This window comes from Myodes glareolus, chromosome 6 (genome assembly GCF_982192425.1).
Source record: "Myodes glareolus chromosome 6, mMyoGla1.1, whole genome shotgun sequence".
Lineage (NCBI taxonomy): Eukaryota > Metazoa > Chordata > Mammalia > Rodentia > Cricetidae > Myodes > Myodes glareolus.
This window is the reverse complement of record NC_142031.1, coordinates 18,163,288-18,179,968: the sequence shown is the minus strand read 5'-3', so window position 1 is coordinate 18,179,968 and position 16,681 is coordinate 18,163,288. Positions and strand designations below refer to the sequence as shown.

Below are 16,681 nucleotides of genomic sequence, written 5' to 3'. Positions count from 1 at the left end.
GAGACCAGATGCTCAATCTGTCCCCAGCTGCCGCACCTCTCCCTGGCTGTGAGCTCCTAGATTGGAGCCAGCATCAGTCTGAGCATAGGATGGAGAGAGTGGAAGCATGGGGCGGCTGATGCCCAGGGGAGCCCCAGTTCTTCCCCCACCTGTCACCAGCTCTAAGCACCAGCTCCTGACAGCAGGAAGATATCTCTAAAAGCATGAGCCAAGTCGGCGGGAAAATAGGATTTACTCCACAGACATTCACTTGGGGCAACTTCTCCGGAACTCTACAGTGTAGCAACTTTGGCAAACCTAAGTGGATGGCTCAGAAGATCTTTCTCTCTAAACCTGGGGTGTCTGTTGTTTGCCAGCATGATCCAGAGCCAGAAATGGGAGAATAAGGAAGTATGATCTACTCAGATACCAAAGGGAATTTCAGGACAGAAGGACATCCAGGCTATTGTTCATTCTTCTGCTCATTTTACCACCTACCTACCCAAAACATGCAAACACTTGACTCTGCATATACACACTACATACATACATACATACATATATACACCATATCCATCTACCCAGCCAAGCAGTCAGCAACTCATCAAACACCTGTCTACTCGTCCATCATCAATTCCATCCATCTATCTATCCACATATACATCCCATCTAAACATACATACATACATATATACATGCATATGCATACATCCCACACATCTATACATACATACATACACACATACATCCCATACATCTACCTACCCACCACTCATTCATCCATCTATCCCATCTATCTACCCAGCTGGCCAGCCACACTTATCTATTCATCTACCATCAATTCTATCAATTCACTCACCCATCTATCCATCTACTCATTCACCCATCCACCTGTCCATCTGTTCATCCATCCACTTATCCATCCATCCACCCTCTCACCTACCCGCCCACCAGTCCAGCCATCCAACCATTAGACCAGTTCCAATCCATCTAACCATTAGACCTGTCCATCATTTGCCCAACCATCTAATCCATGTAACTTCTCCGGCATTCTTCTTCTGTCTGTCTAGTCACTCATCCATCCAACCATCACCCAGCTGTCCACTGCTCGATACTCATCCCTCTATACCACTATATACCATCAACCATTCCAGCTGAGGATCTCCCACTACAGCTGGGAGGAAGTGGACATATTGACTCATTGTACAACGGATATAATCTGAGAAATATGATAGGGTTACACGCAAGGTACCACCAAGGACACAAAGACCACCAAAGACAAGGCAATCAGGGCTTCAGATAGGAGAAGATCTACAAGCTTAACCTTACTAAGGGGCAGGAAGGTGCCAGAGCAATAAGATGGAGGAGTATTGAACGGGGGCAGGGCAGTATTGAACAGGGAGGCAAGAAAAATGGGTTTAAAGGGCTAAAAAGAATAACTCAGTGTTAGAGCACTTGCCTAGCATGTACGATGTCCTAGGTTCTACCCCAGAACATACACACACACACACACACACACGTGCAAGCATGCATGCACACACACATACACAAATGAGAAGTTCAAAAGCACATACCACCCCACCAACTAGCTATGGGCCAGGGGCTTGTGCTCTGATGACTACAACACAGGTCCATCAGAAAGAAAATCAATCTCTAGAAACCTCAGGGCCAAGCAACCTCATCTATGATACCCGCATCACCTTCTGCTGCAATTTCTTAAGTTTCTGTGCCTTTCTTCTACGGCAAAGGCAAATCTGCTAGCAGCCCCTCAACAGCTGGAACTGGGTAAATGGAGAAACACCCGGCAGGCATCAGGGAGGCTGGCCCTGCTTCCCCCGCTGAGATTCAAGGCCCTCTATGCACCAGACCAGTGGTTAAAACACCAAACTGATGGACTCTGTGTGCTCAGCGGAGCATATGCTCCTATCCTCACATCCCAGAGGGGGGCAGGAGGACTGGCCCCACAGGCCATCCCCGTACCCCTAGAGATGGCTGGCAGGTGACACTGTCTCTCTCCAGAGCAGTGGAGGGGGATGGGAGACGAGCCCACGGCTAAGGTCCAGGGAGGACCCTGAACACCAAGCTCTAGGGTGGGTGGCCACTGCTGTAGAGTCTAGAGAGTAGAGGCTTAAATGTTTTGGTAGCGCAAGGTCACTATCAGGGATGGTTTGCCAATGCAGACGGTAGTTCTCAGATCAGCCATGGATAAAAGGCTGTATCTCTGTCCCTAGAAGAGGGTCGGTAGGTAGGTCGGTCGGTCGGTCTCTCTCCCTCTCTCTCTCTCTCTCTCTCTCTCTCTCTCTCTCGGGCTGGAGAGATGGCTCAACGGTTAAGAGCACTGACTGCTCCTCCAGCAGGACTCGGGTTTAATTCCCAACACCCACATGGCAGCTCATGACTGTCTGTAATCAAGTTCCAAGTGATCTGACACCCTCACATGGACATACATGCAGGTAAAACACCAATGGACATAAAATAAAAATAAATAATTTTGAAATATTATTTTTAAAGTATTTTTATTATTACATGATTTCACATATGTGTGTGCATTCTTGTGTGTGCACATGCTTGTGAGTGGAAGTCAGAGGGCAATTTGTGAGAGTTCTATTCCCCCATTAGCACCTGGAACAGCGGGTCTTCCTCTCATTTATGGGTGAATAACTAAGACTCAAGAAGCTGAACCATAGCTGGGGATACAGCTCAGCGGGTAGAGTGTGTGCCTAGCATTCATAAAGTCCTGTGTTTGATAGCCAATACTGCACAAACTAAGCATGGTGCTGCCCATCCCAGCACTTGGGAGGTGGAGGCAGGAGGATTAGAAACTCCGAGTCATCTCTGGCCAGTCCCAGGCCGGTTCACCTCAAGTGACAGAGCTGAGAAGCAGAGAATCCAGGATAGGAGCTCTGCTCTGCCCTTGCCTGCACCTCCTAGCTCCCCTCGACCCAGCCCCATCACCCCTCTGGCTCCAGAAGGGACTGATCCAAGGGGGTCCCAAGTGCTGCGGGCGCCTCATCGGCTCAGAAGCCTTCCCACTGCTTTCCTGGAACCACAGGAGCTGCCATCTGAGGCTGTGAGCAGTGACAGCTGATGCTGACGGGCACAAGCAAGAGGATGTCACAACCGGGGCCCTGACTTGAGCAGACTCCCTGGGCCCCAGCTTTCTGTGGGTTCCAAAAGGGCCCCTTGGGCTCTGGCCGAGCTGTTCCCAGGCCCTGCCTCCTGGGAGAGGCGGAGAAGGCCCATTCAGGAGGGTCGGGTCCCACTGTGCTCCAAAGCCGCTCTCTCCCCACTTACACGGCTGAGATGCTTTTTGTCCTTCCGGCTTCCCATGGACTTGGGCCAAGTGACAAGTTGGTGCTGTGGACATATGTCGTCGCCATAATGGGAATGTTGACCTCACGCTCTCCCTGCTGGGGCCAGGCAGCTTGCACCCCGCCTCTGCGCTTGGCAGCTTCTGCTCTCGGGCACACACAGGACTCCATCCTGCAGTCTAGCTACGCAGTGCATTCATGGGCCTTCTATCAGATCTTAGCATGCACCGTCTCCATCACCCGCCTCACACTTCACCTGCCTGTGCTTTGGGAATCTCTGAGGAGTCACCTCTTCCAGATGCTGGGAAGACAGCTCCGTCAGTACAGAGCCGGCTGTGCAAGCAAGAAGACCCTAGAATCAGGCACAGTGACATCAGAACCCCTGCTGGAGCTTGCATACTCTTAGCCTGTGAGCAAAATCCAGCCGGCAAACACGGTTAGGTATGATAGCTCCCCCCATAAACATATGCAAGACTGAGCCTCAACTCCTGCAAAAAAAAGGGCGCTCGGGGGTATAGTACCTGTCTTCTTTGGACAGGACTGGTGCTCTCTATGGGACACAACTGTCCTTCTCACATGAACTGCACACTTACTTGACCACAAGCCAGTCCAGCTCCTTAACCAAGGAGTCTTTAACCAAGATCCTTGTAATTTATTATCTGTCCGACTTTGAACTTGATCTCCCATTTAGGCAGCAGATAGGAGCCGTATTTCTTGCCTGTCAAAGGTTTAACATAGTGGATCTCAATCTGTGGGTCTTGACCGCTTTGGGAGCCGAACAACCCTTTCACAAGGGTCACATATCAGATACTCTGCATATCAGATATTTACATTATGATTTATAACAGTAGCAAAATTACAGTTACGAAGCGGCCGTAAAAATAATTTTATGGTTGGGGGTCACCACCGCATGAGGAACAGTATTAAAGGGCTGCAGCATTAGGATGATTGAGAACCACTGGTTTAACACATAAAATCCCACTAATGCACTGCCTGGGTCCACCCTCCACTGGGTCTCTGCAGGTGATGCCAGAGCGGTCTCTCTACCCGCCCATGTCACTGCAAGTACGCATCTCCCTGTGCTATGAGCCACCCTGTGCTCTACAAGCAGACTTCACAGCAATGGCAGAATCACATCCGAACCTTTCCCATCCTTCCCTTGCCTCCCTGCACACGTGATGGCTCCTGACCACATCAAGAATGACAGCCACAGTCACACCTTCAGATTCTTTTATAGTTGAGTAAAGAATACAGTCGCTTTTTGACACATAGCACAGGTGGCTGATTATAACTCCTCGGGAAACTGAGGCCCAAGAGGGTGAAGTCACCTATGCCAGGACCTTACCCCCAAATCCCATGTCACCAGCCCAACGCTTCTTTCTTTGACCCCGAACCTCAGACAAGGTCTTGAAAAAGCTTGTCCCTGGCTATCCTCACTAACTTGGAGGCTCCCTGATTTTTACATCTGTTAGAAACTAACCTGGGCATGGGTCACAAGGAGCCCCGGCTTGCTCAGGGACAGATTACACTAGGAAGATGCAGAGGGAAAAGTGTTGGGGTGGAGTGGAAGGAGCAGAGGCAAAGAATGGGCCTCCCGGCTTCCCGTTCTCCCGATAGCTGGGCTATCAGCTGCACGGAATAACCCGTCTAAAAGGTGGTAGCCTTGAGTCCTTGTCCCAAAGAACCCAGGGCCACTCTGTTCCCATAGCAGCCTAGATCACAATCTGGAGCACAGGCTAGCCCAGAGCATGTGATGGTGTGAGATGGGAGGAAATCCGGAACTTTGAGCATCTACTCCCAGGTGTGCTTTGGTGAGGAGACAGTTAATGCAGTTCAACAGTCTCTGGCGGGAAAAGGGCTTCTCTTGAGGTCTGAATGGAAAATGGGACCATGGGTTTCCTCCCTTCCTGGGAGCCCACAGGAAGGAGCCTGACGTGTCCCCAAGCTGGCTTTGGGACTGGTGCTAACTCATAAGATGGCGGAGGGTAACATTTTGTGACACCAGCTCCTACTGTTCAAGAGGTCTCCATGGAAACTGGGAATGGTAGAGCACGCTTGGAATCTCAGTACTTGGGAGGCTGAGGCAGGAGGATTGCCACAAATTTAAAGCTAACTTGGGCTACAGAGACCTAGTCTCAGAAAATCCAAGCTGGTGAGATGACTCAGTGGGTAACAGGTTCCTGCAGAAGCCTGATGACCTGTTTGGATCCCTGGGACATCCGTGGAAAGTGAGAACCCATTCCTCTGACCTCCACAGACATGCCATGACACACGCATGACCACGCTCATACACATACATCGCACACACAGTAATATATAATTATATATATTACATATTATACATTACATTATTATATTACATATTACATACATATATATCTCATAATTTTATTTATGTTCTTACTAAAGCTACAAGTCTTACATGGGCTGGGAATGTAGCTCGTGTAAAGCACTGGCCTAACATACATGAAGCCTTGGTACAGCCTCAGCACAGCAGAAAAAGCAAGAAAGGAAAAGTCTGGAGTTCCTCTTTGTCCCCTGGCTAGACCAGGGATAGGTGAGAAACACTGAGGAGTGAGGGGGTCCAGCCCTCCAGCTGTCCCCAGGGTCACATTGGCATTTCCGATCTCACTATAAGGATCCTGGCTGACACCATGTGGAACAGAACAATACCTCCCCAAACCATCAACCTGCTGGAGCAAAAGCCCTAAATCACCCATCTCTGAGCGAGGACTCGGGGGCTGCTTGTTACCCAGCAGCAGACCACAGATGTCCTTTCTGTAGTGTTCTTCCTGGAAAGGGCCAGCACCTGGCCCTGAACCTAAGAGTTGAAGGAGCCCGACCCACGACGTAGAAGAGGCGGCCAAGGCCCAGGAGACCCCTGAGCAATTATCTTCAGGCCCCCAGAGTCTGGGCCGGACTCAAGGGTTCAGCTTGAGCCTGCAGAGCCCGGAGAATAACAATAACACGTGTGTGAGGTGGTGGCGAGTCACCCAGTGCTCGGGGAATCCGAGGAGGCAGCTGCCGTTGGGCTCCCACTGACCGTGGCCACATGGCGACCTGGGCCTGGGAAGCAAGATCGACTTTCATGGAAGCCGGAATCATGAATTTTTCTATAAAGTTATCCTTCTTTACGCTGTTTAAGCACTCAGTAGGAATGGTGACTCCTGGGCTCCGTGGAGAGGATCCATTTACAGCAAGCCACTGGCTTTGGATAAGTCACACTTTTCTCTCGGCCCTCAGTTTCCCCACATCTGAAGTGGAACCGCTGGCTCCTGCCCCCTTGGAGGGTGGCCACGGCACACACAGGGCACAGGACCCTCCAGTCCTATCAGCAGCCTTCCCGTGACAGCTCCGCCGTCCCCGCTCTCAGTGGCGGCACCCCCCCACTATACAGTGTTAACACCCGATTTGTCTAACTTACAACAACATTATTCTGACCGTTATGACGGAGATTGTGCTTTTATGGCCGGTTTGTGAGTTCCAGAACACTCCCGACTGCATTATCTCAGGATGCTGATGGAGTCGGAGGCTGGACAGCTGCCTCGGAGACCCTTGCCGGAGCCAAGCCTACCTCTGAGCTTGAAGCCCAGTTGCAGTGGCAGCTGGAGGGGAGGAGGCTCCCCCAGTGCCACCTAGACCCAGTTTGAATCCCAACCTTGCCGTTCCCTGGGTAACCCCAGGACAGTCAGTATCTGGGTTTCCTTTCCTTCATCTGTAAAATGGATATGACCACATGGTCACCACGGACCTGTGGGACACACAGAGAAGCTCAGCAGTGTCTGCAGCGAATCACAACTATCGGCACCTTCCTGGCAGGAAGTGGAAACTAGGCAGGCACTGGGCCAAAAGCGGGGTGTGGTCATGGAGAACCTGGAGGGGTTTGGGGGTGTTAAGTGGGTCAAGGCCTTTGAGGAAATGGGGGTGATGTTAAAACTAGGGCAAGGCCTTTGAGGGAAACCCTCCAAGACAGGCTGAGGGGCCTCTTGCTATCCAGTCAGGGTCAGTTAAACCCCGGCTCTAGAACGCACAGGCCTGAGGTGTCTTTGCTGTTCCCCTGCAGGTGAGGGCGGGGCCGGGGAGAGGTGGGGGACAAAGGGCCTAATGAAACAAGCCCCACCTTCCACTGCTCTGAGCCCAGTTTCTCACTAGGATCCAGCAACTGAGGCTTTCTAAGGTTTTATTTCCACTCATCCGGCCGGAAACTCACTGAGCTCACGTTCCTCCAGGGAAGGGAACAGTTCCCGCCTGGAACCACCTGGAGAGCTAGGGGCATTATTCCCGTATGACAGAGTACGAAACTAAAACTCAGAGAGGGTAAGCGACAAGCCTAAGGACACACAGGATGGGATGGTGGGACTTCACATATTGCTCTGGGTGTGTGTGTACATGTGTGTATGAATGAATATACATATGCTTTTTACAGGACAGGAGGGAAGGGAGCCAGGGCTACACCCAAGGACTTGGGGACAGGAGGAGAGAGTACCCACATCTCAGTTATGCCACCAAATGAAGCGGGGTGTGGCTGAGTATCAGGTCACTGTGCTGGTACAGACCTGGATACTGGCTCTCACCTCACCTCACCGCACAGTGCCTCTAGCAAGCCGTCTGATACTTACAAATGAGGAAACTGAGGCTCTGAGTGGAATGCTGGCTTAAGGTCACAGGAGTTGGAAGGGTTTTCCTCTTCAGAGGGTGTTCCCACTCCCAGGGCATAGACGGGTGGGTGGAAAAAGGGGGAGCAGGTGGCTCTGGGATGCTCACCTAATAAGGCCCAGACTTCAGTGGCCTCAGTGAGCCCCGGGTGACACAGGAGTTCCCTTCCCCCACCTTCCGGAAGGCAGCTGCTTTAAAAGGGCCCTAAAATGCTTTCAAGGCCTTATCAGGCCTGCTTCGCTGATGCCAATCAGGAAGCTTCCAGGTGCTGCACCAACGGCCACCCCACCCCTTGGAGCTGTACAAACATTCCTCCCTCCCACTCTCCTCCTGCTGGGCTTCCTCCTCCTAGTCAGCAGCCACCAGGTGCCGGGAGGTGGGCACAGGCTCCGTTGGGCATCATTTCAGCCTGGCCTTTCCCAGATTCTAATGCCTGGTGAAACTTGTCTCTCAGAAGTCCTGGGTTGTATCTCAGGTCACTGGGGACAAGTGTTACTCGCTGACAGAAAGATCAGTGGAATGCTTAAAATGGAGACTCCCCCACCATGCTCCCCACGCCAAATCGCCAAGCTGGGGCCAGTACACAGATCTGATCTGCCTCTGCCAGGGACTCCAACCTGATGTGCACACTTCAACCTCAACAGGAGCCTAGGGCCCCTCCTGCCAGGCCTAAGCCTTCTGTCACCAGCCAGCTCCACCCTCCACCTACCCTTTCTATGTTTAAGGATCTTGCTCGGCCAAGACTCACAGGTGAACACAGGCAGGCAGAGTTGAGAGGATGAGACCCCGGGTTAAGGGTTCTTAAAGATGCCCAGAGAGGACTGAGGATGCATCTCAGTTCGCAGCAAGGATACTTGCCTAGCATGCAAGAGGCCCTGAGTTCAAGTCTCGGCACTCCATAAACCAGGAGTGATGGTATACAACTGTAATCCCAGCAATTGGGAGACAGAGGCAGGAGAACCAGGAGTCCAGGTCTTTCTTGGCTACAGAACCAGTTCGAGACCAGTATGAGCACCCAGAGAATATGCCCCTAGCAGGATGCTTCAATGCAGGGGTCAGAGGCAGTACAACCTGCATGAGGCACTGGAGCTGCAGCAGGACAGACAGATGCACTGACAGATGAAGGGACTCCGGAGGTAGGGTTACAGAGGTGAGAATCCTGACAGCAGAGGTGCCTCCACAGCCAGGGTTCTAGGACAACCTCAGGGTGACCAGAGTGCAGAGCTGTGGGAGTCTCTAACCCACAGGGTCCTAGATGGGAGGTCTGAGTCTAGTCACAGACTCAGAGCGCTGTCCCAGGGCCAGGGGGCGGCAAGGCACCTGTGGAATGAAGTCAGGACAGGGGCCTGATACCCAAACAATCACAAGCCAAGTGAGCAGGCACATCGAAGCCCAGACATCATGGACTACACCTACAGACAAGGCAAGGAGCCCTGAGCCCAAACCAGCACATCTCTATGCTGAATGTCTGGCAAGGGAACCATACGAGATGAAGCCCAGAGAGTGTGAGCACCTTGTCCCAAACCACACAGCAAGCAATGTTCATTCGAACCCAGATCCATTGCTCCCGAAGACAGTGTCTTCACACACCATCTATGAGGTCAGCAGCTCTGTTCTCTACTACAGCCAGACTGTTTTCCACAATCTGAAGATAGACAGACAGACGGATGAATGAATGAATGAATGATGGACGGATGAATGGATGGATAGATGGATGGGTGGAAGGAGGGATGGATAAATGTAGGACAGATGCAGAGACGGAGGGGTGGAGGGTGGAGGGGTGGATGAAGGATAGACGAGTGGATGGGCGACAGACCAGGTTCGTCTGATTAGAGTTATCAGTGCTGGGTTTTAAAGTGAAGCCTTGCTTTCTACAAAAGCTATCTCCTCGAGAAACAGAAAAAAACAAACTTCCATAGGAAACAACTGTAAATTTACCCCACATTCACCAGGGCTCCAGACATATGAAGCCCCAGAAGACAGAGCTGGGCTCCCAGCCCTCATCAGAAGGAATCCATGTGGCCCTCTGGCTGAACTGTCTATCCCTCACCCTGAAACACTTCCCGTTTGGACCATTCCCAGACCCTCTCTCTCCAGGAAGGTTTCCTTGGTTACCCAGGCCCTTTCCTTCTACGATGCTTGTCCCGCGTTCACTCACTCAATACTCCATCTTATGCACACTTGTTACCCGGTGCCCTGGGTATCAGAGCAAGGAGCTCTGCACACTGGGATGCCACAGTGAACACAGCAGCTTGAACCACTTCCTCTGGGGTTCATGGTCCCGAGTGCCAGACAACATGAAACAAGGAAACCAACGTTGGTGTTAGGAAGCCAAAACAAGCAGGTAGGATACAAAGTAGCAAAATTGGTATCTGTTTTAGGTGATACTGTCAGAGAAGGCCTCCTGGAAACTGGCATTTGAGCAGTTCTATGTACCATAACTACGGACATACAAAAGGCCCAGGAAGTCCTTGTCTTTATCCATAAAACTCACAATCCAGAGCACTGGCCTTACTGTGACTCTGTAGAACCAAATCTAGATTATTCTCAACATCCCTAATGACTGAAGTCATCCCATCTTTTCAAACACAAATCTGGCCAGGTCCCTCAGTAAACAGCTCAAGAACCTTCAATGGCTCCCCACTTCCCTCTGCTTTAGTCGGCCATCATTCCAGCCTTTCCGCCACTTCTCTCTCCTCTGTGTCACCTCACACTGGTGCCCTCCAGGCACACTCCCCTAGGTCACACCCCAGGAAATGCCAGATCATCCGGCCCCGGGCCTTCCCATATGCTGTTGGCTTGCCAGGCAATGTGTTCCTCATCCTCATCCTCATCCTCCCAAAGTCAACGGCCTCAACTCTGCAGAGATCAATCTGTAAAAAACGCCAGGTGGCTAAGAAAGTTCATTGCCGGGAGAGTGGGGAGTGAGAAAATGAAACACAGCATCGAGCCATAAAAGACGAAATAACCCTTTTCCAGCCCAAACTGCACCCCCAGGTGGCCCTCGACTTCCTCCTGGCAGTGCTTGGGGATACACTTCACACATTCGCTCTTGCCAACTATTTTCTCTGTCAGCCTGTCCCCTGCCTCCCCGCCTGCCCCAGGGTCCAGCACCACCCAGCCAAAAAGGAAGCACCATAAATATTTGGAGAGCAAACGAAGGGCTGTGAGAGGGAGACCTCAACCTTTACATTCCATCTAGCAGTGAGCCAGCCACCGTCCTCTGTCAGATGTGTCCTGGGGCTTCTCTGCCTTGTGACGCCCCAGCTCCAGATGTTCAGTGCTTTGCTCTTCCTGGTGGGGTCTTGTGGTTTGGGGGATTCACTATGCTCACTATTCTTGCAGGATGGGGTATGGGGGACTGCTCCCCAGCACACACACATGCGTGCACACATGCACGTGCACCCCATCTCCTCTTGAGCACCCCCTCTCCTCTCGAGCATTCCACAGGCTGGAGCTGGGAATTCTTAGGCTGAAAAGCTCAAGCCGGCCCTGGAATGGGCTGGAAGACAGAGCGGCTGGAGGAGAAAGGAAGGCAGGCGGTGGGAGACTCATGGCTCTCCATGCCAGAGACAACAAGAGCTGTCCTCCCTGGCCTCTGGCCTCCACGCTGTTCCGCAGATGGGGCTGCATCCAGGAGAATCCAAGTGTTCCCTGGATTTACAGGACCATTCATGCCACCTTCACAGCACAAAGGCCATACCCAATTCTTGCAGTTGGACTATTTCCCCATCTACTATTCAGTGTGGTTATAAGAACCACACAGGTGAGACGGCCCTGTGCCCACCCTTGAGTGACAGACGAAGAAAAGGCGACTTGTAGAAAAGATTATGGGATGGTGGGTATACATAATGGAATCCCGAGAGAATAGGCAAAGACCCTATCTAGGGAAACTGAGGCCCCTACAAAGAAGAGAGCTAGCTGGCCCAGGGTCCCGAGTGAATTAGAAGCAGACCCCTACCACCCACCCCACACCATTTCTCGGTCCAATACGAGCTGATCATGATGGATTAAATTCTCTAGTGTCCTCCTACTCCTGCCCCCAAACGGGCAGTCATCCCATCTTGTGACATCAGCCACCAACCAGCCCTGTGTCCAGGGCCAGGGCTCAGTCAGGCCACGGCCCCCCAGATTCTAACCACCCACTTGCCAGAACTGGACAGACGTGGCCCTTCCATCTACCTCACGGTAATTAAAAACACACCCAGGCCTTCTCAAACGCGCAAGAGAGGCCAATTTTCCTCCCCTCCAGCCCCACTGACTGCAACCTAAATAGCAATATTTATGCCAAGCTCCCCATAATACTGTAAACATCCCAACGTATAGCGGGCCAGCACATGAGTCATTTCCCCAAAGCCAGTGTAATAAGTGGTACACCAACCAAATCCCAGGGTGCTCCCCGCCAGCAGCCGGGCTCCAGGGCTGCCCTCCACACCCAAGACCCATGGCACCCTCAGTGCCCTGGCCACCCCACTCTGGAAAACCGCAGGCAACCGCCAAATCCTGCAGGAGCCGGAGGACAGCTGCCTTGGTGCCAAACACGATGGCTGCCATCCAATGACCCCCCCTTTCTCTCCTCCCCCTGCACACCCCCCTTCCCCCCCCCCCCCCCCGTACTGCGGTCACTAAAATGCTCATTACTAAGAAACTAAGTTCTAGCACAGGGTCCCCCACCATGTCTGTAGTGGCTGTCCCTGGACCCAAGGCTTCTTCACACTTCACAACAAAGTGGCCCAAGAATAAGACACTCTATGCCGCACCTCTCAAGCACCCAGTGGCATACTCCTAGGAGTCACCCTCTTCAGGGGCAAAAAAGCAGTCAATTGTTTCTAAGACCTCAGACTCAGGGCCTATTTTTAACACCCAATGGCTATGGGCAAGATGGGATTTTTCTGAACCCGCGGGTTACCCTATTTGTTAAAACCAGTATAAAAAAATAAAATAAAATAAAAAAATTCGACCCAGCTGGCTTCCCGGAAGACTTCTCTTGAAGGATTCAACACGACTGTCGGCCGGAAAGCACTTTGCAAAGAAAGCTTCAAGTACCTTGTCAACCGTGCAGCACGCAGTAAACCACTGAGAGCAAAGTACTTCATAAACTGTGAAGCGATTGGCAAACTGTAAAGCGCAGTACACGTGAGAACCATTATTAGGATTCACGCCTGGTCCTACCATCCCACCCATTCCTGGCGGACACACCCAGACCCCCGCTAACAACTTTCCCTCAAGAGCCAGCGAGCTGCGACCACCTGGCAGCCACTCCCGCCCCCGGGGGGTCGGGTGGTACCACAGCGCGAGGCCTCGGGGAGAGGCCCTGAGACCCAGGCCAAGGCCAACAACACATGGCAAAGCATCTGGTCGGGGCTCTGACGGCAGCTGGAGAGTTCTCGGGGCTCCAGACTCCACGCTGAGCTCTGTCGCCCTCGGGGCGGTGGCCCACAGAGGTACCCGGAGGACCCCGCGCGCAAGAGAGATGTCCATTGCCCCATCCCCCGCTCAGTCCTTCTGGGGAGGGGACCCCATTGTACGCCGGGGGCGACCGTGCGGGCACGGACGAAGGGGTGGGGGGCATGAGAGCTTCTCTCCGCTCCGCGGGTCCTCCGTCTCTTAGGGTTGCCCAAACTGCATCCAAGGGGGCGCGGCCCGGGATCCCCCAATCCTTGGCGCGGCCGCGGTGCCTCCCTTGGAACGCTCCCTGCCAAACTTTGCAGCGCCCACTGCGCGCCGGGCCCGCGCCCCTGAGCCGGGTGCCGAGCCAGGCCGGGCCAGCGCCGGGCTCTGCGGGGATGCAGGGACCCGGGTGGCGGGCGCGCAGTGGGCAGAGCCCCCGGCCCTGGGCGGCGCTCGCCGGGCTGGCTACAAAGCCTCGGCAAGATGGTCCCTTCGCCTCCTCCTGGCACAGTCAATCAGCGCACGCCGCTCGTCCAGGCGCCCGCGGGGCCCCGCGTCCTCCCCAGCGGTGGCCGCCGGCCACACCTCCCTGCGGCCACCTGCGCCCGGCACCGGCCCCCGGGCAAACTTTGCGACCGCGGGGCCGAGTGAGGGGGCGACCCGGGGCCGAGGCGGCCGCTCCCCGCCCCCATCCCCGCTCACCTTCCACGGCGGCTAGCAGCGGCAGCAAGAGCAGCGCAGCCCCCAGCCTGCGCACGGCCATTGCTGCGCTGCCGGGAGCCTCGGGCCGCGGCGCCGCGGGGACCCCGGGGCTGGAGCGCGCGCCCCGGGCTCGGGGGGCCGGCGGGGAGCGGCGGGGCGCGGCGCACACACACACGAGCCGCCGCCGCCGCGCAGCCAGCAGAATGAGCCATCCAGCCCGGGCAGAACGGGGACCCGGGCTCCGCCAGCGCTGGGCACGGCCCACCTGAGCCGCGGGCGCGGGGGGAGCCGGGATTAGGTTGCCAACCTTGCGCCTGTACTCCACGTGCCCACGGGTTGCACCACGCCCGAGACACGGCCCTGTTATTCTTTCATATCCCTTCGGGGGGTGCAGCAGCCGGGCTGAAACACCGTAACCCCACGCACCCTGGCGTCCGGTACCCCAGATTCCCCCCCGCGCAGCAGTGGTCTCTTCCGGTGCTGTGGCTCCTCCAGATAAAGCAGCGATTTCAGCCCAAATGTTTCTCAATTTTTATTGAATGCTGCAAAGCCGAGATCGTCTGGCGCGGCTGACAGGAGCAGAGAGAGGGGACCCGGGGCGGGGGGGGGGTGGGGAGCGAGGAAGGGGCTGCCCAAAGCCGGGGACTAGCTCTACCTGTCAGGGCCGGGGTGCCACCCCCTTGCCTGAGCCTTGCCACTCGCGTCCCTGCGGCTTCGAAAGGGACTGAACTGCAATGAATGAGGGGGGGGGAAAGGGAAGGGGTGGGGGGGGAGCTGGGAACAAAACAGGCGGCTTTCCCAGGCTCTGGGACTGTGCTGGGGCCTCCGCCTGGGAGAGTGGGCTTTGGCGCTCGCCCGCGGGCCCGGGGTTCTCTCTGGCAGGGGTGGCGGGTCCTGGCAGGCAGACCCCAGGCCTTCCCTCCTTGCCTTGTTGTCTTGCGCGAGCCCACCGGCCCCTCCCCGCGGACCTTTCCAGCCGCACATTGTATTTCTCCTCTGTTGATCTGGTTCCCGGTGCAGTTTGCGCGCAGGGGTGTGGAGGAGGCCCAGGGGGATGCCTAGCGACAGCCCCTACTCCACCCCTCAGTGGAATGGACCTGTCTGGGCTGCTTGGTTTTGTGCATAGCTGTCCCTTCAGAGAGGACACAACCCCTTGTTCCATTTCTGTGGGCCCAGTCTGCTCTGACAGCCTTCATCACCGTCATCATTAGCGGGCTTGCTGAGGCCGGTGGTGGGCGGACTGTAGGGACCCTGCGGGAACCGCCCAGGCAGGGCCCCTGGCCTTTGGGATCCGCGCTCCTGCAAACACGCTTAGCCAACAGCACTGGCCATGGTCTTTGCATTGGGTAGAAGAGTCCGCTAGAGGGACAGTCTGTTAAAAATCCAGTGCAGACCTCTCTAGTCCCTTTGTCCCACAAACTAGCAAAATGTCCCAGAGATGTATTCCCTTCAAGGCCCATCAAGCAGACAGTCCTGAGACACCAGCCAAGGTTTGGAGATGTGGGTCACCTTTTGAAGCTCTGAGAGTCCATTGGAAATGAACGTCAACCTGGGAGGCCACCAGGCAGAGGTGGGTCCTGAAGGCTGCAAAGGAGGCGGAAGAGAAGTGAGCCAAGGCGGGCGGAAGAGAATGGAAGATACTCCCCTCAGTCAGCACCCTCCACCCAGCGTTGCCTGCAGACTCCTGCCTGGAGTAGAGATGAATTGGGTGCCCCTGGCTGTTATTCTGCTTCTGCTTGTCAGACGTTCCAAGGGACTTAGGACTTGGTGGACTCTGAACCTATTCCTCTCCATCCCAGGGAGCCCCTCCCCATTTCCAGAAATAATTATAGGACACTTCTTACATGCTGGGTGGGTTCAGCCCTGTTTGCTTTCTATCCCCTGGGGCCCTTACCATCAACACTCCCATAACAATTGTGTCCTCCTTTGATGCAAATTTCAAATACCAGACACTAGCTTTCTTTGAGGACCCTGGTAGCAGGGAGGGGGCTCAGGGTTGTTTAGGTGTGCAACGTGTTTGACTCCTCCGTTGTCTCAACCCTGGTGGCAGGTGCTGACCACCTCAGGTAATGACACTGAGGACCGGGTAAGTCATCTGCTCAAGGTCACGTCGCACATTGGAGCTAGGATTCAAGGTCTGTCCATCTGACACCAGTGCCCATCCCCTGGGCCTCCCATAGGTCCGTAGAACATGTTTATTCAATAAATTAGCTTCCCACTGCCAATGAAAGCCTTATCATTAATAGGTAACAGTCTGGACCTTTACCTGGTTTAACACAAAAATCACAACAACAATAAAGTCCCTCATCTTTTCCATCCGTTCTCTCTACACTTTTTTTTTTATTCCCCATTTGGGATCCTATAGAACGGCTGAGTTTTGTCATCCAGCCAGGGCCTTCCTCTCTGCTCTCTTGGCAACTGCCTCAGCCTGCCTTTGTCCCAGTCAAACTGTACCCAGCTCTCTCTTACTCCGTGGCCGGAGTTCCACCTCTTAGACACCCTACTAAGAGCCTCCACTAACTTTGACCGCCCCTTGCCTGACTCCCATTTGCTTAGGATGTTCTCTGACAGGTGACGGGCGGTTCTCCAGCTAGGGCCTCAGACTAGTCTGATTGTCCTCAATTTGCCTATCTCCTCTCTAA

The 16,681-nt window shown here is 54.2% G+C and overlaps 1 protein-coding gene across 4 annotated transcripts in view; it reads right to left on the bottom strand.

The window, feature by feature from the left end:
* The window catches only part of Ephb2 (EPH receptor B2), a 181,561-nt gene extending 167,412 nt beyond the window's left edge, over positions 1–14,149 (bottom strand). For 2 of the 4 annotated variants that reach the window (XM_087907009.1, XM_087907010.1), the window contains exon 1: positions 14,040–14,149. In XM_087907009.1, coding sequence (XP_087763135.1) covers positions 14,040–14,100 — 61 coding nt within the window. In that variant the 5' untranslated portion in view covers positions 14,101–14,149. The remainder of the gene's footprint in view (positions 1–14,039) is intronic. The other 2 variants (XM_087907011.1, XM_087907012.1) reach the window with 2 other exon arrangements.
* Between the last annotated feature and the right edge of the window lie 2,532 nt (positions 14,150–16,681).